Here is a 23,940-nt window from a genome sequence, read left to right on the forward strand (position 1 = left end):
TTTTTAAAAATTTGTGCTACTCAGTCTAACACAAGTAATTCTGACACGCAATACAATTATTTATCCTTTATAAAAAAATAATTTTGGCATTCAGATTTCGTATCTCTTACTCTTGAGTGCAACTGTATCATATAGCACTGTGAGTTCTGCCTACTATGTTCACAAAGTAATCAAGTATTTTAGAAAATAATGTATCAAACTGCAGTTCATGCAGAATCTGGAAAACTGGAATGAAAGATCCACTGGTACAGAAAAGTAAGAATTTTATGTCACTCCTGAGTTTTCCAATTTTATAATATTAAGTAATGTAACACAGTCAAAGACTTTACCAGTAAAACAAAAATATTCACCAAAAAGGAATTCACTATTTGACTTTAAGGAGATAACTGTGTGAATTTTTAGAGATTAATCACTTTTGAATGAGAACCAGTTAGTTCTGTGTGAAATCACAAATAGACTTTTATTCTGACCTTTGTATTTCACACTGAGAATATACTGTGGCATTTCTTCCAGGTGGGCATGAAGTAATTCATTGTGGAAATGCTGATAGGCACAGAAGCTGTTTTTATTGAGAATTTTGTCAATTTCATTTTTTTCCTGACATAATTATTATTTAATTTTGCTGAAAGAACATTATATTCTCATTTTGAAGCTGGTGGGGGAAAAAAAATCCAAAAATGTGAGGATGACTTGAGAAATCATTTTCTACGATGAACTTAAATCCCAACTATGGCCTCATTAGCACTGTAATTTGTCATGTCCAAAAATTCTGAAGCAGTTGGCCATGTAAACCCAGCGAGAATAATCACAATTTAAATATGGCAATGGTTACTGGGAAGTTATATATATGTTAGTAGGAGTGACAGATTATTAAATCCTTACCACAACAGTAACATAGTTTGCAAAAAAAAAAGAAAGAAAAATCAGCTATAAAACAACTCTGTGATAACGGTGAAATAAATATCCTGTAAAACAGCATAATTGTGCAAGTCCTCCAGTATAGTTCACATGATCCCAGACCTCAAGGGATTTTATGTTTATTTCTAAATTTAACAGCATAAAATGTCTTTGGCCATAACATTCCATGTCCCTTAGGCCAATATTTTAAAAATTTAACTCTGTAATTATCTTTGCCAACAGAAATAGTTCTGAATTAAAAAATTAGACATGTATTATTAAAACAGAAAACTTTTTATTTGAATGTACATTTTATAGTTTCAAACAGAAAATACATTTCCACCTTCTGACAGGTGTTTTGAATTGCTTTATCTGGGCTTGCTGACAAGTTAATACAGGCCAGGCCTTTTCAATTAGGTCTATGATTTCTATATGAACTACTTTAGTTTCTGAAGTAGACTTTGAATGCAGTACAGGCAAATGGAGGTACATCAGCTAGAGGACACTTAGACCTGCTGACGGTGGAATGCCTGGCCACCAATTGTTGTGTCACTCTTGCTTTCAGTAAGATACAGTATTCAAAGGATGATTTAAACATGGACAGCAGGTAAAAGTTTCTTCCTTTTTTAATCCATCTACAGTAGTTATTTAGTATTCAACTTTTTTTCTTATTCCTTTTCCCCCCACAAGCATTTGCTGCCATTTTTCTTTGGAGAAATTACTGCCTCCACCTGAATTCCCTTAGAGGGAGGGATGAAAGAGGGGGGAGGAGGGGTATGGAGACTGAATGTGCTACTCATTGCAGAAGTCTATGATCTCATTTCTTCATCTCACTACCTTGACAGAGAGAGGGAACAAGTTCCTGATCTAAGCCTGCTTAATCATATATTCCCTTCCTGGAATCTGAATTTTGAAACAGAAGCATGCAAAAATAGAAGAAATATTTGGAATCCATTATATTTAGCTATACCACCATTACCAGACAATTTCTTTTATGAAACTATTTCTATAATTTCTGCTTCCTAGGTTTTTGGAGATGATTTTGCTTCTGATCATTTTTCCAGTCTTTATGGTCATACTGAAGTCCTGATATCATTCTACTAATGTCATTTTTGCACAAGTCTTTTTTTTTCTCCAAAACTTGCTTCTGTAGCTAGTATATTAAGATGATGAAGGAGATTTTTGTTATCCCAGAATTGGCAACCAGTAAAAAAATTTGGAAGTAAAGAATCCATAAGAATCCCACATTGTAAAGAGACCTGTCAACATTTGGCATTACATTTCCCTCTGGGTTTACTTTAAAAAATATCACTTTATGATCAACTAAATCGCAGTGCTTATGCTTTATAGGTGTTTTGAAGAGCTGGAGAGGAAAAAACAATGAAAGGTAAGTGTCTTTGGTCTTTGCAGAGACTGGGATTCCTGGTAAAGAGATCTTTCCTCTTTACCCATTGCCCCCTCAACTACACAAATTTACAGTCACATATTATCATTCACAGAGGTTAGAGATCTATTTTATGTGTTCGCCTTACCACCCAAAATTCAAACACTGAAGTCCAACTCCTAGTATCGCAGAATGTGTCTGTGTTAGGAAACAGAGTCTTTAAAGGGGTAATTAAGTTAAAATGATGCTTTCGGGTGGGCACTGACCAATATGACTGGTGTGTCTTTATGAAGAGGAAATTTGAACACAGACACACCCAGAAGGAAGATGATGTGAAGGCACAAGAAGAGAGCCATCTAGGAGGCAAGGAAAGAGGCCTCAAAAAAATCTAACCCTGCCAACACTTTGACCTCAGACTTCTAGACTCTAAAACTGAGAAAATTAAGTTCTGCTGTTTAAGCCATGCAGTTTATGGCACTTTGTTATGGCAGCCTTAGGAAACAAACACAGTCTACAAGAAGGGGAAAATGTCAGCTTGTGTGGCAATATTTAGGCAGAAAAAGAATTAATGGGGAATTTATAGTGAAAATTAACATTCTCTGCTCAGTTGTCATGGGAAGAGCAGGCCTCAAAAGGACATAACAACAACTATTTGCAACTGTTCCCTTCAAGAGCTCCCTTGACTGTTGTCTGGAGGCTCCCTCCCTGTGGCCAAGGTTGGATAGTTCTGGCCAACCACTACTCCTCTTCAGTACACCAATCAGAATTGCAAAGGGTTTTCACCTTACTTGCATGGGGGACCAAAGTGAGAAGTGGTATGTGTCTATATAAATGCAACCCTGTGGTTTGTCTTGGAAGACACTGCTTTGGAAGTTATTAGCAGTGTTTTTCTCACTTGCTGGAACTAATAAACTTTCCTTTTTACAGTCTGGCTTGGTTGAGTATCATAAGCTGACACTCACTAAAAGGCAAACCTCTTAGGAGCTGACACTCCCTAAGAAACAAGCTCTTTCATTTGGTTATAAGCTCTCTCTCCAGTTCATTACTTGGTGAACTAATAACCTATAGAATCACACTTGTCATGTTATTAAGCATAGTGGAAATTAGTAACAGAGCTCTCAGGAGAATCTGATGTATGTTCAAGTTATTTTATTATCACACATAAACACTGGGTTCTGATCTTCATTTGAAGTACCTAGTAGGTGGGAGAGTAATAATAATAAGCTACGGCAGAGGAATGATAAGGAAATGCATATCTGACAGAAGGATGCTGATCTACGCCTTAACCATACTATGACTAGACCTGAAGGGCTTAAAAGCTGGGTTTAAAGCTCCTTGCTGACAACCAGTGGATAGGGTAACATTGTCTGTTCTTGGAATACAGAGACAGAAATAGTCCAAAGACAAACCAAGAAGTGAAACTGAAAGTTACCACAAGGCCTTTAATCAAGACTTTTAGATTTACAAAATTAACTGCAGCTCTGCATGTAGGCTTGTCAATGGTTTTGCTTACAGATTGAGATAAGACAATAGTTGTCCTATCAAGAGTTTACAGGGTTGTCCTGATTGGACTTGTGCTGATAGGAGTCAACTGACCAAGGACAGGGAGTTTCCTGACTGTCCTCAGACCCTCACTGATATCCACATGTCCATAGTTATCTGTCACCACCTGCTCCCTCTTCCCCTAGCACAAAGGATCTTTAAATCAAACCTGAATTAAGACAGGCCTTTAGAACAACAACAGTCCTCCCATCTTCCAACCGGCCAGCTTATTGAATAAAGCTCTTACTCTACCCAACATTCTGTCTCTCAGGAATTCTGGCTGAATCTTGGCTGAATCAGGAAGCAGCAAAACTGAATGTTCGTGGTGGCAATACTACGTAATCCTCAGAGATTTTTCATGGTTCCACATGAGAAAGCACAAAAGCTAGGAGGAGAGTCAGACTATCACATCATTTCCCTCAGAACTCGGATGGAGTAGGTAGTTCTGGTCAGGCTAGTGGTAGACACGCTATCATTCTTGGCATGTCTCATAAATGGTCAGGAAGTAGGGCAGGTGCAAATACTAACCCCCAAAGGAAAAGTAAACCCACCATCTATGCAGAGATCATCGTGACAGAGCAGATCCAAGAAAGACCAGAGCAGCTTTTCTGTAGCCCCATCACCAGCAGGTGATAAGATGCATAAAACATCATCTGTTTTCTCTATTTATTCTTTCTTCCCCAAACAAGTAAAATCTTGTCCAAAGAGGAGGAGCGACATTGTCCCAGATACAGATTCTACATACCCTACAATTCAAGATGGTAGGAATAAGATGAAGAATAAAAAAGGATATACCCTTTAAAATCCCCAAATCCTGACAGCAATAGAGTTAGAAAGAAGATATTAAAATTTGCTATGAGATTGGAATTTTGGATTTTTAATACAATAAAATAAACATAAACCTATATTGGCATATTTTTAATGAACAGAATAAAAGGATTCAACTAAATATAGCTGAGCAATAACAATAGGTTAGAAAGTTATACTCCACATTAATAAAATCCCAAGTGATATACCATTTGGACACAGTCTACAAGAATGATCTTCCTTTAAAAATAAATAATTTGTTACCTACAGAATAGAGTACAATGTTCTTTAAAATTTTAACTTGACCTTTCTACACTTAAAATACATGACCTAAAATCCATTGTACAACTTTTTATTACCATATATAATGACTTTAATGATGTTTTGCCTTATACATTCCTTTCTCTGGTCATAATACATAAAAGTTATAAATCTGAAAAAAAAAAATGAAATGACTTTGTTTAAAATTGAAATATTCTGTAGGTCATATTGGTATTTGAAGTCTTAAAAAGAGAATCTTGCTTATAAAAGTTCTTTGAATCCTAATGTACTGAGTTATTAAGATAAAAAAAGATGCTATTAAAAGATATGACAAGTAAAGGAAAGAGCATATTTAATTCACATCTACAAAGGCTTGATCTTTTTCATAATTTACCAAGAAGGATATGGAATCTTCATATTTGAAATACTTCCCTGGAATATAACTCCTAACATCTATTCATACGATAACTACATAACTTTACTGAAGATAATTTCTAGAATATAGACTCCTAGGTACCTACAATACTGTATTTTTTCAGAGCACTTGTAGCACTTCAACATTCATAATCCTTTTTTGGAAAAAATAAATAAAATAAAACAAAAAAATAAAATACATATAGGATCATGCCATTTAGATAGGCAAGGTTTAAATTGGTGACCTGCCAGACTCAGTTAATTATTACTTCTAACATAACAGGTTTTGTGAAATGCTGAAGGTATATAAAAATTGAAATAATGGATTATCCAGAGTTAATGACGAACACTAATTTCTGGGTTAAAGATGCACACTAACGTTCAGGTGGCAGAGAGTTAAAGTGTGTCTGAGCAAAAACACGGAAAAAATGACCAAAACAATATTCACTGATATATAATAGTTAAGGAAGCTCGGGCTGATTAATTACCTGGGGTTAGAACCCAGAAAAAACGGAAGCAGGGAAGAAGTAACAGAGAAGCAAGACACAGTACATGGGGAGGAATATGACTGCACTTTGATAGAGATGCCAAAGAAGCCTGTAACTGGGGAAGCAGAAGATCGCTTAATCTCTTCTTTGTGTAGCTTCACCAAAGGGGCATTTTTATGCTTACAAATTTTATTGTGAAACATAATTATGCAGAAAAAAATCATAAAACATATGTTTGGTTTTAAATAGTTACAAAGTAAATACATGTATAATTACCACCCAGTTTAAAAAGTAAAAATAAATGCCAGCACAACAAAAGACCCCCTCCATGTGCCCCTCTCTAGTTACAACCCCAATTTCCCCTGTGGTAATGACTAAATTAAAACAAAGAGATTTTAATTTTTTTAAGTGAATTTTAATCATACCAGTGCAGACATAATAAAATAATCATAGTTTGTCATTCTAAGTATCAGTGCTCCTCCATGCCATATGCAGAGGCATTAAATTCACTTTGTTCCCATTAGTAATTCGAACTAAAATCTTCTGACGTAACTTAAATTTTTCACAATGCAACTTGGTCAGACGTTAGTTTCTTCATTATTATTATTATTTATTATTTTCCCATAAAGAAACCCATCTCAGAATTTTTTACCGATATTATTGGTTGCTCTCTAGAACTGCTGTCTAGCTGAATTGGAAACAATTCTGTCACTCTTACTTCAGTTGGTTCCTCATTTTTAGCACATTTTCAAGAAAATTTCTGAGAAAGTGAATATTAAACCTTGCATGGCTAAAAATACTTCTTTATTCTACATGTAGCCTTCATAATTAGGTCTGAATAAGTTTCTAGATTCAAAATATTTTCCATAAAATTTTCAAGGTACTTCTTTATTGTATTCTAGACTTTAATATTGATGTTGAAAAAATCAATATTGTAATTCCCATTCTTTGTGAACCAATTTCTTCACCTGGAAACTTTTAAGGACTTCCTTTATCCCTAGTTTCCTGCAAGGGTATAATTATGTGACTTGGTTGCCTTTGAAATTCATTGAGATGGGTACTTTCACTTTGAAATGCATCCCTTTGGTCCTAGATTGTATTCATTCATTCATTCATACTCTTTGCCATTTATTCATTCATACAATGTACATTTTTGTGTCATATATGGCATGCCCTGTCTTAGATATCAGGAATGCAATGGCAACCGAGGCAGAAGTAACACCTAGAAATTAAGCATAGTGTCTCTTATTTTTCTGATAACTTAGCCCCTGACATTTACTGGCTTTTGTTCGTTTTTCCTGTAAGGTCTCTTACAGAGAGAAAGTTTAAGGTTCTGATTTATTCTTCTTTCTTTACACAAACTCAATCTTTACAACCTGAGTTTCTGAGGGGGCATAAACTGCTTTAGTAATACTACAGTGTAGCAAAATAGTGCCCCACTCTGGGCACATGTATTGTAGGTACTTAGTAAATGTGAAATTAATTAAATTATTTTCTCTATGAAAAATGAAAGTCAATACATAGAAGGATTGGTGGTAATTTTCATAGGCCTACATATTTCAAATTGTATTGTAAAACAGAAAACATGGTTAAATGCAATGATATAAAAACAATATTTCAAATTGCAAAAAAGAAAACATAACTAAGTAGAAAAATAAGCAAAGGAAGTAAGCTGTGTTAGCCAATACACACAAAAAAAGATGCTTAAGTTCAATAACAGTAAGTATAAATTTAAAAAACAATGAAACTCATTTTACATTTATCATATTGAAAATTGAAAAATTAATATCTAATCATTGTCCTAGGAAGTGGGACTAAAACAGTGTCCTATTTTCATTGCATATATACAGAAAGTGTAACATAAATTCATCAAAAAAATTGAAAATAGAATAGATTTAATAGATTTTTAATTACTTAAATACTTTAAAATTAGAAAGAAGAAAATTGAAATAATTTAAAGGCACTTTTTGATATGTGGGATAAATGGTCTGTGATGTAATTTGTCTCTTTAAAATTTAAATAAAAATATGTGATGGAAAATTTAATTCTGACTATTGTGATGCATTTTCAACCAAGATAATATAATTTATTAATTGGTTAAGGATAAACAATGTTGAGACAAAAATGCAATGAAATTTTACATACAAATATCAACACAGTTGTGATTAATGTTTATGTTAGTGTTTCTTCTCTATTTTAGATATTTAATTAAAACACAGGGATTTAATTAAAACACACACATAAAATAATATTTACCCAACTTATAAATGAATGAAATATCCCAGACAGACTGCCCAGTTATGTTCTATTTATGTGCTTTTTCAACGTTGAAAGGTGAAACAGGTAAATACCAAAAGAATCTATTGATATAATATAGTGGATTTTCAGAATGCAGATGTTGGACATAAAAGATATGAAGGGAGGGAAATTTTCTTACAAAATATGTGTGAATAAAATATTGAGATCTGTGAAAATTTTGTATTTGGTTTTTCAATTATTCTTATAACTTGGCTCATAAACTGAACCACGAGCAGGGCATCTTAATATAAATTAGTAATCAAATTGGTGACTTTTGAGCAAGTGAATGGGAAAGTTTGTCTCTTTTTCTCTCTATATATACATATATAGAGAGAGATATATATGTATACAGGTATATTACACAAAACATATATATGTTTAAGTGTGTACACAGTACATTTATGTATCTGTCCCACCATCTACATGCCAATGAATACATAACTCTGTGTCTATAACACATACAAGCATATACTTTAACATAATTTTCTGTTTTGTGAAAAATCAAAACCTACTATTTGAATGTGACAAAATATATTTAATTTGGGTCTTTAATATAATTGCTTATAATTTTTTAGATGTTTATTCATATTCTTTAGTAAGCATAGGTCATTTTATAAAAAGAAGCAAAAATAAAATCCAAAACACTAAATTTATTCACAAGAGTCTCAACATCTTAGCCTTATGTATCTTCCACTCTTTTTTCAGATATTGATTGTGAACTATTATCTGATTAAACTAAAAAAAAGTGTTTACTTCAGAATGTATCAAGTACTGGTTTCTGGTTTCAAATTATTTCCTACTAAAGTGAACTACCTGGATCTTCAAAATATATGTTTTATATATTTAACACAGTGTTAACCAAAGAGACTGTGTTCTGTAGGTTTCTGTTGCAATACTTTTAAACCTTGCAGCATCATTCAAAACTAGAGATTTGATAAATACTAGACAGACATTCGTAACGGTTTTGGTTCTGCTAATGAATTATAAGTAGTTTATAGCCTTTGTAGATTGGAAAACACTGAATAGGGATATGTTCCATTTCTAACTTTTTTAAACATGGAAATGGAGAGTAAAATCACCAAAGTAAAATGAAGATTTTTATTAAATTTAACAGGGGAAAAGGAAGAATTGATTTTTATTTAATGCTACCTAGTAAGGAATAATCTCCTGAGTTTGAACTTTGTTTCTAGAGTATGATTAGCTATAGTCAAATTTGAGCTGAATAGCATATCACTGGAGTTAATTGTCTACCATTATTTAAGAGGATTAGTCAGCTGGCCAAATATAAATGTATTTCCATAATCAAGGTGAATTAAAGGTAAGTTGGGAAGGCAAATGAAATATTTAGGAAACTAACACATGAATCAAGAATAATAGGAATATTAGCAACTGTGTAGACACATAAAAGAAAATTCTCAAGGCAGCACTGATAACCAGTGGCATCAGAATTGGAACTCAGGCTTTGCTTTCAGCATACTCCTTCCCTTTTCTGGACAACTTCTTCATCTATACAGAAAGAAGGCAGATCTGAATGTTCCCTTCCTGTCCTAACATTCTATGTGTAGTATCATAGAAAGATATTTGGTCTTTGTCCCTGGTTCTGGCACAGCGCTCCAAAAACCCTTGCAATTTCCTGAGTGATAAGGGTGACAAGTACCTTTGGTTCTAAAAAGGCTGCACTTAGTGGGGACCTTAGCTTCAGGATACGGCCTGGTCTTGAGGAAGAAGAAGGTATGATTAAAGGGTAGGATATCTTCAAAGATGGGCAATGGTGAGTATGATTCCTGAGAAAACAATCTATGTGTGACTTTTCAAGCCTGAACATAGGCCATTATGAAGGCTTTACCTGGCTGGCAACATGGAAGAGAGCTGTGCTCCCCACAACAGACTTGATGCATAACCAATGCATAACAATCTTCAAGGGGAGCTGTGGTCAAGGACTCAGACTTTTCTGGCTGGTTATGGGCTCTTGCACATTTGCATACCTAGTCCATGGGCCTTCTAAAATATCGTAATCTGTCCTAATTGCTCTTTTTCTTGTTCTTACCCCTCCACCATAATACAAAGTCTTATTTTCCTATAACATTTATTATACTCTGATTTTATACTGGCTTGTACTACTTCATAAACAATAGTGTAAAACAGATTATGTCATCATCTAGAAGCACACACACACACACACAGTATATGGAGCACAGTTTAGGTGTGTGAAACTGACAGATGAGACAACATTTTTTCTCCTGGTTGAGTGCTTTGGGTTCCCCAGTCCTTGTCTTCTCAAAGGAAATAATTCACTGGAGATACCAGGCAGTGAGTGGAAACAGCAAGGAGTTTATTAGGTTGAAGCGAAAGTACACTTAGAGGCGCCAAGCAGGCAGCTCAAGAAAATTCAAGTGCCCCACTGAGTTAAAAGCTCTGGGCTTTTATGCCATTGTAGCTTCCTGGTTCTTAGTTTGTCCCATCCCTAGTCTCACCTAGGATATGCCCCTGGGCCAGTCGATGAGCTAACTGTACAGAATATGCCAACCACAGTATCAAAATGTTATCGACTGCAAAGCCTGGATGTTTGCTGAGGGGGTCCTAGCTAGAGGCCCTTATGTGCTTTTTCCCAATAGTCTTCCCCTGACTACTCTAGGCTCATGTCTAACTCTGCCGATTCTAACAATTTTGTTAGATCTTGTATGTCATAAATATCAGGTTATAAATATCATGACATTCCATTTGTTCTGTGAAAACATAAGCCCAAATTATTCTTCAAGATGGAGAATCTATAACCATGTAAGGAGTAGATAGCAATACTAATACCAGTCAGTTCTCTATAGAGTTTTAAACCTCTGAATATGTTACCTATACTGGGTTAATACACTACTGGGGAGGAAGAATTTTCCTCTACACTTCAAGGTTCTCCTAGGCAGTCTAAGAATCAAATGAACAAAAGACTGGCAGGAGACAATCAATTATATATAAGGATCTCCTAGGTTCTCCTAGGCAGTCTAAGAATCAAATGAACAAAAGACTGGCAGGAGACAATCAATTATATATAAGGAATCCACACAGACTTGACAGGCAAAATTAGATACATATGTCATTCTTAACTACAGAGAAGGGGTAGGGGCCTGGGACTTCACAGAGGACAGTGATTCACAGGAATATGGAAAAGAGTAAATATTTGGTAAACAATTGTTTACTGGGTCATTCAGAAACAATGGGACATAGGTAAAATTTAGAACAGATAGGCCTTTCTAGGTTCCTCCCTGACTACCATACCTACTTCATACTATAGTGGCATTACCTGGTGATAGCTCTCTTTCTGGAGCAGGTGGCCTATCTAAATTCTCTCCGGGCAGTCAAAGAGAAAGGCAACGTTTCTTCCTGAGTCTTTTGGGCCTTGATTGTTTTCAGCTGGAAATAATCTGCATTTCCACCTGTCCTTGGCCCCTACACTTTCATTCTATAGAAGTATTGAAGGAAAGAACCAGTACTCAGTGATACGTGTAATTGATAAGACTATATCAGAGCATTGAACCATGATTCCTAGAAGATCTATTATTTAGTAGGGCAACCTAGCAATCCACTGAGCCATTTCTACTAGCAACATAGATGGTACGTCGCAACTGAGACCCATTCTTCTTTATTGGTGCAGGGGCAAGGGCAGGCCACTCCAAGATGTGCCACTTTAGCATGGAGTTTATATCAAAACTGAAAACAATCAAGGCCTAAAAAACTCAAAAAAACTTTGACTTCCTCCATTTACCCACCCCCAAAATTGCATAAAAAGAAGGAAGAGAGCCATCACCACACATAACTATATTATAATATGAACTAGGTGGGGTAGACAGGGAAGAATGTGGCAAAGTCTGTTAAAATTCTTCTATGTGTTCTGTTGTTTCTGGGGTGACACATAAAGCATTTGCTTATTGAATATTTACTCTTTTATATTCCCATGAATTGCTTCCGTTTCCCTTTGAAGTCCCAGGTCCCAGCCTTTTCTCCTAAGTTCAGAATAACATATATAAATCCATGTCCCTGACTGTCAGTAATCTAATGTCTATAGATTTCATTACATACATAATTAAATTTTTTTTTCCTGTTAATCTGTCTTATGTCAATTTAATTCTTAGACCATCCAGAAGAAGGGTAAAGGAAATTCTTCCTCCCCAACACTGGTAATAAAATAGAAGCTAGAGTTGGATGAATGATCTCTTCTGTCTTGCTTACAGCTGTTTATGCTCTGCTTTCTTGCTCATTAAAAGCCAGAAGCATCTTTGAGAACAATCAGACATTCACTTCTTCTACAAGAAACCCAATGACCACCTTATCAATCTGTTCAGATTTTTCCCTGCTTAACATGCTGATAATTGAGTCTGAAAGACTTGACACAGAAACGCATACTTTATACACAATAGAAACAGAATTATTTTTTTAAAAAAAAGCTCTGTGCTGAAGGCAGATTAAACAACATGAGCATTCTTTTGAATGTACATATTTTGCCTGACAAGTTCAGCCCATTTAAAATCTGAAGTCTAGAATGTCTGTCCTACATTTATTTCCAAGCTTGTAACTTATCTTTTATCTCTATGGAAGTTATTCACCCACTATTCTCTATAATAAACACTTGGTATTTCTTTTATTGATAGAATATATTTTATTTGCTTTATTCTCAAGAAACGCTTTCACTAAACACTAAATCCTTCAATGACTTGTCTGTATTTGGAGCGATATGTTAATCTTGATAGATCACCTGACTTAATCCTTCGTAATAACTGTTTCATAGAGCTGTTTCTATAGAATATTTAGTAAAGCTTGTTAGAGAAGAAATAACCAGGTTCTACCTTAAACGGAGCGATATGTTAATCTTGATAGATCACCTGACTTAATCCTTCGTAATAACTGTTTCATAGAGCTGTTTCTATAGAATATTTAGTAAAGCTTGTTAGAGAAGAAATAACCAGGTTCTACCTTAAACATGTAGTAACACACAGCACCTAATCATTGTGCTTCCATCCCCTGTGAATGACTTGCTGCTAATTTAGTTATTTTTGTTGGAGCACTTTCTACTTGTTGGATACTGTTTTCTCACTGGGATGCATCAGTAAACAAAGGAGACATAATTTTGGTCTTTATGAAGTTTGAGCTGCAGATGGGTCCTGTGGGGAAAATGAAAGTTCTATGGCCAAGATCCTTACCTGGCCCTAAACAACTTGATGATGTAATTGGCCTACTGCTAAGCCAATGCTTTCATATCATAGGTAATGAGCTATTATTGACTGAGTCACTATATAAAGAGCTCTGCCCAGTGTTCTGGGTGAAGGCAGAGATGGAGATGGATTAGGGACCTGCAGACTTCTGGACGCAGACCTGATTCTAGGACTCTACCTACCACCGTGAGAATATAAGCCGGGTATAAACCCTTTCACCCAAAGAATGTTCTGTGTCATTTCTCAGTCTCACTGAATCCATATTGAACTTTCCATGGACTGAAACCCTCAGGCAAGACAAACCAGAGAAATTAGACACATAGATAGTTTTAAAAGTAGCAAATTAGTTAATTACAATTTGAGTAAGTTATCTGTAGAAGAGGCATCAAGTTTATATATAAATTTCCATTTCTAGCACCTGGGGTCAAGAGCTGTTCAGGGAGGAAATGAAATTTAACATATGAAATGTACATTAGGCTGGGAAACAATATGTGTTAAGATCTGTGGTGGGAGAAAACAACAGAATTGAGAAATGGAAACAATACCGTTGAGATCATGGAGAGTGAAGTCAGGGCAGGCAGGAGATTGTGAAGCAATGTCAAAGATTTTGACCTTTAGAAGAAAAGCAATGGGGAACAGTAGAAAACCTCTAAATAATCTAAGTTGTGGAAAGTGGACTGAAAAAAGATGATAATGGGGGTGGAGAGGCAGGGTAGGCAGTTGCTACAGAAAACATAAGAGATGATGGTGATTAGCCTGAAGTGGCAGCAGTGGGAATGGGGAGAAACAAACACATTCAAGGCATATTTAGAACAAAGTTTATAGGATATGATAATTGATTAGATAAACAGATGAGAGAGAAGATATCAAAGGGAACTTCAAGGTTTCTTAGCCTGATTAATTACTGCTGTTAAAAACAACTTACTTTTGACGCAGCACGCCCAAGATGGCGGCGCGGTCGTCGTCGGGGTGGCAGCGACAGAGGGGGCGGCGGCCGTGGCGGTAGCGGCGACGGCAGCCGCGACGGCGGCGGCAGTGCGGAGCCTGGGCCGCGGGGAATGAGGCGGTCGTGGCGGGAATGAGGCGGTCGTGGCGGGCCTGCGGCGGAGCCATGTAACGGAAAGGCGGCTCCTCCTCCCTGATTCCGTTGGCCGAGTCGGGGGCGCGCGCACGCGCGTGGCCGCCGGAGCGGGCTCCCTGCCCTCGATTCCCGCGACCCGCACCGCACCCCCACCCGCGCCTGGAGGATGATGAAGCTCAAGTCGAACCAGACCCGCACCTACGACGGCGACGGCTACAAGAAACGGGCCGCATGCCTGTGTTTCCGCAGCGAGAGCGAGGAGGAGGTGCTACTTGTGAGCAGTAGTCGCCATCCAGACCGATGGATTGGCCCTAGAGGAGGCATGGACCCGGAGGAGGAACCAAGTGTGGCAGCAGTCCGTGAAGTCTGTGAGGAGGCTGGAGTGAAAGGGACATTGGGAAGATTAGTTGGAATTTTCGAGAACCAGGAGAGGAAGCATAGAACATATGTCTATGTGCTCATTGTCACAGAAGTGCTGGAGGACTGGGAAGACTCAGTTAACGTTGGAGATGGGGACGCCGGCTGAGCTTCAGGCTCTGACATGGAAGCTGAGGAAGGCTCAGTGCAAGAGGAAACCACTAAAAGTGGTTCTCTCTGGAGGGAAGGAAGAGGGAATGGTTTAAAATAGAAGATGCCATAAAAGTGCTACAGTACCACAAACCCGTGCAGGTGTCATATTTTGAAACGTTGAGGCAAGGCTACTCAGCCAACAATGGCACCCCGGTCGCCGCTACCACATACTCGGTTTCGGCTCAGAGCTCGATGCCAGGCATCAGATGACAGAAGATTTGCTGTAAAAGAAATGGAAATGGGAAACTAGACTGAAGTGCAGATCCTCCTTCTTACCCTTGCTCTTTTCACCTCTCCTTACAGGCCGCCTCTTTGAAATAAGGCATGATGGGCAGCAGAGAAAGGGTTTGTTGATAATGTTGCTGTTTGCTGTTAAGTGATGGGGCTTTTTCTTCTCTTTTTATTGAGGGGGTGGGGGTTGGGTATGTAATTTGTAAGTACTTTTGTGCATGATCTGCCCCTCTCTTTTCACACCCTTACATTTCTCTAAAAAGAGGCAGCATTTCCTCTGAAGTGTTCCTGATTATCTCATCCCAGCCCTGGCCAGACACTTTTTTCTTCTTTGATTTTTAATTTTTTTTATTAAAAGATACCAATACGAAAAAAAAAACTTACTTTTATCTATGTGGGAAAAAATATATATTGTGAAGTAAGATTCAGAAGAATGAAAGACTTTATTCATATCCAGCTTTACTGTAATTAAAGAATAAAAGCCACAAACAGGGAGAAGTCAGGTTTCCTACTGCTATCTAACTCCTTCCTTTTCATTAGGATATCTGCACAACACACACATTGAATATAAGCAGTCTCCAATAAATACATATTTTCTATAGAAGTAAGAAATGCTTCACAGATTCATAGATTCCAGATTTATTTACTGTGAACAATCCTCAACAGATCTGGTAAATCATGCTAGAAGCATTCTATGATGGTCTTGCATGATAATAAATACCATTAATGCTTTGCCAGATCTATTATTAGTGTGTTTACAGACATGTAGGAGAAGAGGGACTGCAGTCCTTTTGTTATCTCTTTCCTTCCCATTGGGCACAGAAATTTATATAACATACCTAACTTACTTCATAAAGAATATGTACTGGAAGAAATGAACATTTTATTTAAAACTTCTTCAGTATTTTATACTTTAAAAAATGTATTAGAAATACTATTACTAATTCTTGCAAGAACCCTATACAGTAGGCAGCCAATCATTTTAAAGACAAGAACATGGATACCTAGAGAAGTTAGGTAATTTACCAAGTACAGTTCTGAGTCCAATTTCCATGTTCTTTTCTCTTTACCACACTGCTTTATCAATACTGTTTAAATGGTAACCTTAAACAAGAGCTAAATGCAAATGTAAAATTGTACTTTCCTCAAGTTTGAGATGAATATATATGAAAGAAGGACTAATGCTTGAATATGATTTAATTTTATTTTAATGGTCATTTCATGGATCAAGAATTTGCCATTTACTTGTACAATGAAAGAAGTAATTTTCAGGTGTGATGCCACCAAAAAAATAAAATAATCTATACTTATTAAACCAAGCATGATTTTCCTATTAGGCAAGCAATCAAAATACTAATATGATTACACTTGGCTAGAACATCATAAAAAAATCCCTCTCTCCCTCTCTATCTTTCTTTCTTCCAATGTAGGTATGACAATAAATTCACATGTAACTTTGGAAACTTATTTTAAAAACAGATAAATGTTCATAAATATGTTTATGATCTAGTAAATTCACTTTGAGCTATTTTCTCTTTGAAGTAAATAATCTTCAATTAAAACTTGCACTCAGAGGTGTTAATTGCAATGATTTGCTTAATAAGAAAAAAATTAGAAACTAAATCAATGATGGAACAAAATAAATCAGTTAACAATGATATAATAGTCTGATAATATATTTGTAATCATAATGTCTATTAATACTATTTAGTAATGTGAAAGTGTTCATTCTAGGAATATATAATACAAAAATATGTAGCAATATTGTCATACCTATGGAAAAAAGGTAGTACACATAAAAGTGGAAATAAATAGACCAAGCTGTTAATATAGCTGTTTTTATGCACTAGTATATAGATGGCATTTATTTGATAGGAAGTCATGCTGCTTTCTATTTTTTGTGGTGATGCTTGGGATTATAAGTTAACAGTTCTGATAATTATGATTATCAGCTCATAATTATGGGTTCTTCAAGTCCTGGACATCAGGTCACCAAACTCCTGGAGACGATGAATAGGAGTGTGGGCACTCCAGGAAGTGGGCTGTGCTCAGCAGGCACTCATCAAAGGAAACAGGAATTACCCTTTCAGACAATGTCTTCTTAATTTTTGCTTTTTTATCCCTCATTATAGTCCAAAAAACGCAGAAAAGAAAGTTCATTAATGCATATCACCAGCATATTTGAGAAATAGAGACTAGGAGGAAATGTATCAATTTGTTAATGATGTAATGATGGCTATTTCTGGTGGTAGAATTAGGTAGTAGGTGATATTTTTACTTATTTTATAAAACAGTGTTTTCAAAACTTACAACAATCAATATGGACTTTTATTATAATCATAAATTTAATAGAGAGTTTAATAACATTAAACCATTTGTTTTAGTTTGTTAGGGCTATCATAACAAAGAACTTCAGACTGGGTGGGTTAACAACAGAATGTATTTTCTCACAATTCTGGATTCTGGATGTCCAACATCAAGGCAGGTTTGCTGCTTCTGACGTTTCTCTCCTTGGCTCTGTTTTCACATGGTCTTTCTTCTTTCTCTGTATTATAATCTCCTCTTCTTATAGTGACACCAGTCACATTGGACTAGGTACCACCTTAACAGCCTAATTTAACCTTTATTACATCTTTAAAGACCCTATCTTGAAATAGTCACATTCTGAACTATTGGAAGTTAGGACTTTTAACATTTGCATTTGAGAGTGGCTCACCACTCTCAGCCCATAATACCATTATAGCTATTTGGTCTCAAGTTAGCAGACCTCTGACTCATTTTGTCCTGCTCTCTTTTCCATCCCTTTTCCCCAGTGGACAGAGAAGGAAACCAAAATGCTTAACTGGATTAAACTGTTTAAGAATGCTTCCACTGGTTGTACCATGTCAATATCAAACAATAATCTGAATGATTTATCTAACTCCAAAGACTGCTATTCCCATCCTGAAGAGTGCCTACTTTTGCAGCACCCACATTCCTTTGAAAAAACCAGCACAAAGAAGGCTAGAATATGGGCTTTGACATCAGAACACACCTGGGTTTAAATCTCAGGCCTTCCGCTTACTTGCTGTGTGACATTGGACAAATTACTTAACTGCTTTGGATTTCAGTTTTATCATCAGCAAAAATCAGGATAACGATATGTAATATTATCTTTGTTTTATGTGGTATAAGCAAAGATAAAGTATTAGACATTTGATACCACTATAGTTCATTTCTCTTCCTCTCTATCTCTCTGTGTCTCTGTGTCTCTTTTTGTCCTCTCTTTCTTCCCTTTGTGTTTTGACATTTCGATTGGACTTGAAATAATACCAACCCATACCTTCATATTTCTCCATCTATTTCTTCCCCTTTTTAATGGAAGCACAGTTGCCCTATTGCTTTCCCCAAAGATACAGCCAGGTGTGAAGCAACTGCTTATCTTTATAGAGGTGGCCTATAAGACAATACACAAGTTCTCATATTTTCCTAATTATGGCACAATGCCTGGAAACAGGATCTTCTTACATTTTGTCAGATTCAACCCTAAGTTAATTTTCTTAAAAAAAGGGAATTTTCAGATCTCACTTATTCATATAAGTGAATTATTATTCTCTTACTCTCTTTATTCATGTAAGATGAGCAATATAATTTGATAGAGATGTAATGAGGTGTATAGGTGATTGTTATACAAAAGAACTACTTTCTGCATTAAAAAAATCAAAATATCCTTAAACTTGAGAACAGAGTACAAAGACCACTTCTATTATCTCAATTATTTAAAAATTCAAGTTCCTTAGCAAACTACCTGAAACTGAAAATTCAAGTCATGAAATATGCAGTTAGATTAGGAAATCATGCACAAATTCAACTGCTTCAATATGCAGTTCATCCATTCAATTACACAGGAAACCTAGGGAGGGGCACTACTGGGTCTGTAAATTATGAAATGAGATGAGCCATAAATACATCTTATTAAAATGATTGCACTTCTCTCTCTTTTGAAATATCTTCACCAATAATACTAGAATAATTATTTATTTGTGTTCTTTTTGACAATGAAGTCCCATCTACCAAATGTGATAACATACCGCAATGCAAAAAAACAAAATTACAGACTACAAATCCTGTTGGTAACTTACCTCTTTACATGAAAACAACACACAATAACATGTGGTGGGGAAGCAGAGGTGTCATAGTTCCTTGTCCCAGTAATCAGCAGGACTCCTTTGTGGTGGGAGAAACATGTAAATGCATTTGAAACACAATGTCACACATACTTGTTATGATAATGTGGTAAGTCACTGCACATAGAGATTCCTGAACTGTGATCCTTTACAGAACAGTAAAATTAGGCAGTAATAAAAATATCAGAATTTTCAACCTAAAATGTTGACATTAAAACAAGCCAACCAACAGAGCAAAGAATATTTCACCACTATTTCATTAAAAAAAGGATATTTTAGAATCCAAAATATTCAAAGGGTCCAATTTAAAAATAAGTGATCATTTTTTAAATTGAAGTGATGGGTGGGTGAGCTCAATTAGTGGAAATGTGACCAATTATTCATTTCATTTTTCCATGTCATTTTTAAACATTTCTGAACTATTGAGATCTTCATTACATTTTTCTGTGGATCAGTACTTGGGAAGCACAGTCAAAATTGATTTGCCTTTTATTCCTCATTTGTAAAATAGGAATACTTCCCATTATTCTCTAAATATTAACAGAAAAGTAAGATGAGATATGGATGTAATAAACCACTGGAAAATATATAGTGTTTTAAAAAAATTGAGTTAATCTCTTGTCCCCTTTCTTCATTTAACACAGTGAAGGAAAAGAGCAAAGTGCTCATTACAGGTTAGAATTCATTTACCATTTATTAGCTGTATGAAGTTGGGAAAATAAATGTAAGGCTCTATAACAGGCTAAATGATGGCCCCCAAATATATCAGGCCCTAACCCTTGGAACCTATAAATGTTATCTTTTATGCTAACATGGTCTTTGAAGATGTTATTAAGTTAAGGATCTTGAGATGCCGAGATTAATCTCAATTATCTAAGTGGGTGATAAACACAATCACAAGTGTTGTTACAGAACTGAGACTAAAGACTGGATACACATAGACAGAAGGACGTTGGAAGGTGAAGCAAAGAGAGATTTAAAGATGCGGACTTTGAAGACTGGAAGGAAGAAGAGACAAACCTAGAAATGGCAAAAACCACTGAAAGCTGAAAAAGTCAAGGAATAGACCCTCCAGAATGGGGGTAGGCTTGCCAACACCTTGATTTTGGTCTGGTAATAGTAATTTCAGACTCTGGTCCCCAGAAATGTGAGAAGATTAAGTTTTCTTGTTTTAAGCCACCAAGTTTGTAGTCTGTTATTAAGAAACGAATACAGGTTTCTTAAAATGACTGGATGAGCTGATCTGATATTTGAGTCCTCAGTAGAGTGTGTTGGGAGAAGTGGGAGAATAATAAAATCTCCTCAAGGTGAACTTTACCCAAGAATGCTGGAAGATGTTTCATTATGATTCATGTACATCTTTGTCTTCATACAAATGTCTCATTAAGAAACAAAAGGCTGAACCTGTTGACAAGGCCAGACACAGACCTTCCCCCTTTCACCCCAAGCTAATTTCCCATTCTTTGTCTCATGGGCAATTAACTAAAATGAGAACTGTCCCCCTGAAACTAGTCAACACAGAGATAAACATTTTCTGTTTAGTTAACTGAATAAGGTATCCTCTGATGGTAAAACAATCACATTAACCATTGTACGTAGCTTGTTTACTTGTCCCCATAAAAATTAAGGCAAGTCATCCTGCTGAGACACTCCCATCTTCGGTTAGCTTGCTCTCCCTGTTGGAATAGACTGAATAAAATCAACTCTCTTGCCTGGTGCATTCTGACTTCAATACAAATAATTTATCAAAATAAAATTTATTTTGGGCCTGTGTCAAAAGGCCATATGACTGAAAGGACATCTTGAAGAAATAAAGTACATGGAGTAGTTTAATAGTTACTCTTGGCACCTCTTGGAGTTTGATTCTGTGCACTCTGTTGCCCTAACACCATTATTGGTATTAATCACCTTGATTTACATTGCAAGAAGGACCAGTTTGAACCCCTATAACCTTTTCTTAGTACACTTTAAAAAGCCAGCGTATTTAAGTCAAATGCATAATTGGGCAACCAGAAATTCTAGCATCAATAATTATCTGTGGCACATTAAAAAAATAAACAAAACTCTTCAGTTTCAGTTTTCTCTGCTTATTTGAGAAACAAAAGGCATCAGCTTTTAAAAAGAAGCAGTGTATTTCACAGGGAAAATTGGGAATAAATATCATACTGCTTAGAGTACTTTTGCACACTGAATCAGTATTTTAATACCACTACATTTTATGCAGGTAATAATACACATATTAATTTTTATTACCTTTAAACTGCTTTAATACTGTGTAACTATTAATAAAATATCAGAAACAGGAAGATAAAAATAAGGAAGAAAGAAGTTACAAATGGAAATAAGATGCTAAATCATAACAGTGTCTTTGAAGCTAGTTGTGAGCCAGTAGTGTGAGTGGTAGATAGGGGTGACAGTTCCCATTGGTTCTAATAAAGACTCTGACTGTCCAGGTGATTTCAAGAAGGTCACATTCTTCTGAACTTTAATTTCCTTATTTGCAAAGTAAAAGAGCTCAATTTGTTTAAATCTCTTATCTCTCTAGTTTGAAAATGATGTAATTTTATTCAACAAATTTTGAGTGTCTGTTAGGGTAAAGACGTTTATTAGTAGTTGCTGAAGTGTATACACAGATCTTATAGCCAATGTCCTCAAAATTCTTTAACCTACTGAAGTAGAGAAAACTTAGGTAGTTGAGTAAATAAAGCCTCATACAAGTAAATACTTAATAAGCCAAGTATGATGGAGGTAGACAGGAACAAGCCAATATATATCTTGGTTGAGTCAAAGAAAAATGGATCAGATTAATCTATGTGTTGTACCTTTGCACTTTTCACAACTATTTTAAACATTGCACTACTTTGTGCTTTGCTTTTATTCTCCCAAAATGAATGTGACTACTATTTTTTATACATCCATAATGTATCTAGATCATAAAAATGCAATTATATAACTGCATGCTCTAAATCCACATGTTATAGGAAGGTAATGTGAGGACTGATACTTGATGGAAAAGTCAGCTGCTTGGTCTAGAGACATCAGAAACTATTCATCATGTCTGCAATATCTATCTGGAAGCAAGACTGTATCTTCTTGAAAAATACCACAGAAGTGAGAATAGTGTGTATGAATCCAGTCTTTCCAGATGGCTTGATGCACTGATGCATTTTAGCCAGATGGACAGGAAGGAAGGAAGGAAGGAAGGAAGGAAGGAAGGAAGGAAGGAAGGAAGGAAGGAAGGAAGGAAGGAAGGAAGGAAGGAAGGAAGGAAGGAAGGGAGGGAGGGAGGGAGGGAGGGAGGGAGGGAGGGAGGGAGGGAGGGAGGGAGGGAGGGAGGGAGGGAGGGAAAAGGAAGAAAGAAAAAGAAAAGGAAGAGGGAAAGAAAGAAAGAAGTATTTTACTTCTAAAAGTTGAAAACTTTGCAAAACCTAATAAAATAAACATTAAAGCTCAATCTCTAAGCTAAAAAGGACTGCATCATTTTTTTCTTCTCGCCTCACTGTTAAGCAATCTGAGGCACCTTCACAAGCTGGAGGAAAATGGGTTGGAGCAGGTACATCCTTTTCTTTCTCTATGTCAATTAAATGTTATCATTTAAGAAGTATTGCTGAAACCATCCATTTTAGAGTAATTTCAACATTTCCCAAACTGAAATTTTTATATTCTTTTAAGAACTTATTGATCCATTGCAAGTTGTTTCCAACTCGGAAAGAGAAACTACAGATAAGATCATTTTCTAAATGACGCTGTCAGGCTCCCAGAACTAACATGCAGAATGTGGAAACTCAGCTAGGAACCTTCACCATGGCTCAAGTATCTTAAATATTAATATTGCTAAGCAAGATTTTTTTTTAGATGAATCTAATAACTAAAAACAACTAATGTTTTGAAAGCAGGCAACACACTTGCCAGGATTTATCATTAATCAGAGTCTTCTGGATAAATTTAGACAAACTAAGAAGCACCAGTGTCCAAAACTCCAACAGTTTTACCACTTCCTTCCCTATGTGTTAGAGGAAGACAGCAGAATTCGTTTTTCTATTGGAAATTCATGGATGCCAACAGTAGGGTGGCCTTGGCTCAATGTTACTCATACTCTGTGCTGCTTAGCTTGGGCCTCTGATGATCCTTATGCAGCAGGCAGAGATTGTGGACTCTGCCTTGAGAAAAAAAATCTAGCCATGGACCAGCACAGTTCAAGTCACATGCAAGTGAGAAGTTATACCTTGTGTGTAACCTTCCTATTCAGCCTGCATACACAGCTCTCATGGTGATTTCTGTGAAACATATCTTATCATACCACTCATCTGCTCAAAACCCTTCAATGCCCCTTCTCCATCCCATTCAATTGTCATTAAAAGTGTACATTTAATGTATATTTGAGAAATAGATAAAATTAGCATATCCAGCTCAAGATGTTTCATTTTAAGATAAATATGTTCAGGTAAAAAATGAGACTATAGTTTAAAACATTGCATAAATAATAGCACAGATGGTACAAAGACTTGGCAAAAATTATAATGGTGGGACATACCTTACTAAAATTGAAAAACAATGGACTACAACAAAATTCAAACTCAGTGAAAAGTAAGGAATTCCATGC

General features: G+C 36.0%; 1 protein-coding gene across 1 annotated transcript; it reads left to right on the forward strand.

The window, feature by feature from the left end:
* Positions 1-14,349: 14,349 nt before the first annotated feature.
* LOC118921675 (diphosphoinositol polyphosphate phosphohydrolase 1-like) lies at positions 14,350-15,550 on the forward strand. The gene is made up of 2 exons (XM_057507498.1): positions 14,350-14,872; positions 14,971-15,550. The coding sequence occupies exons 1-2, from the start codon at positions 14,537-14,539 to the stop codon at positions 15,148-15,150; spliced, it is 516 nt and encodes a 171-aa protein (XP_057363481.1). The 5' UTR covers positions 14,350-14,536; the 3' UTR covers positions 15,151-15,550.
* Positions 15,551-23,940: the final 8,390 nt, after the last annotated feature.

This window comes from Manis pentadactyla, chromosome 9 (genome assembly GCF_030020395.1).
Source record: "Manis pentadactyla isolate mManPen7 chromosome 9, mManPen7.hap1, whole genome shotgun sequence".
Taxonomy (NCBI): domain Eukaryota; kingdom Metazoa; phylum Chordata; class Mammalia; order Pholidota; family Manidae; genus Manis; species Manis pentadactyla.

Excerpts from the sequence above, each read along its gene's own strand:
- LOC118921675 (XM_057507498.1), top strand. The coding sequence starts at position 14,537 with ATGATGAAGCTCAAGTCGAACCAGACCCGCACCTACGACGGCGACGGC. Across the intron at positions 14,873-14,970 it reads ACTGGGAAGACTCAGTTAAC|GGAAGGAAGAGGGAATGGTT; the intron begins GTTGGAGATGGG and ends TTCTCTCTGGAG.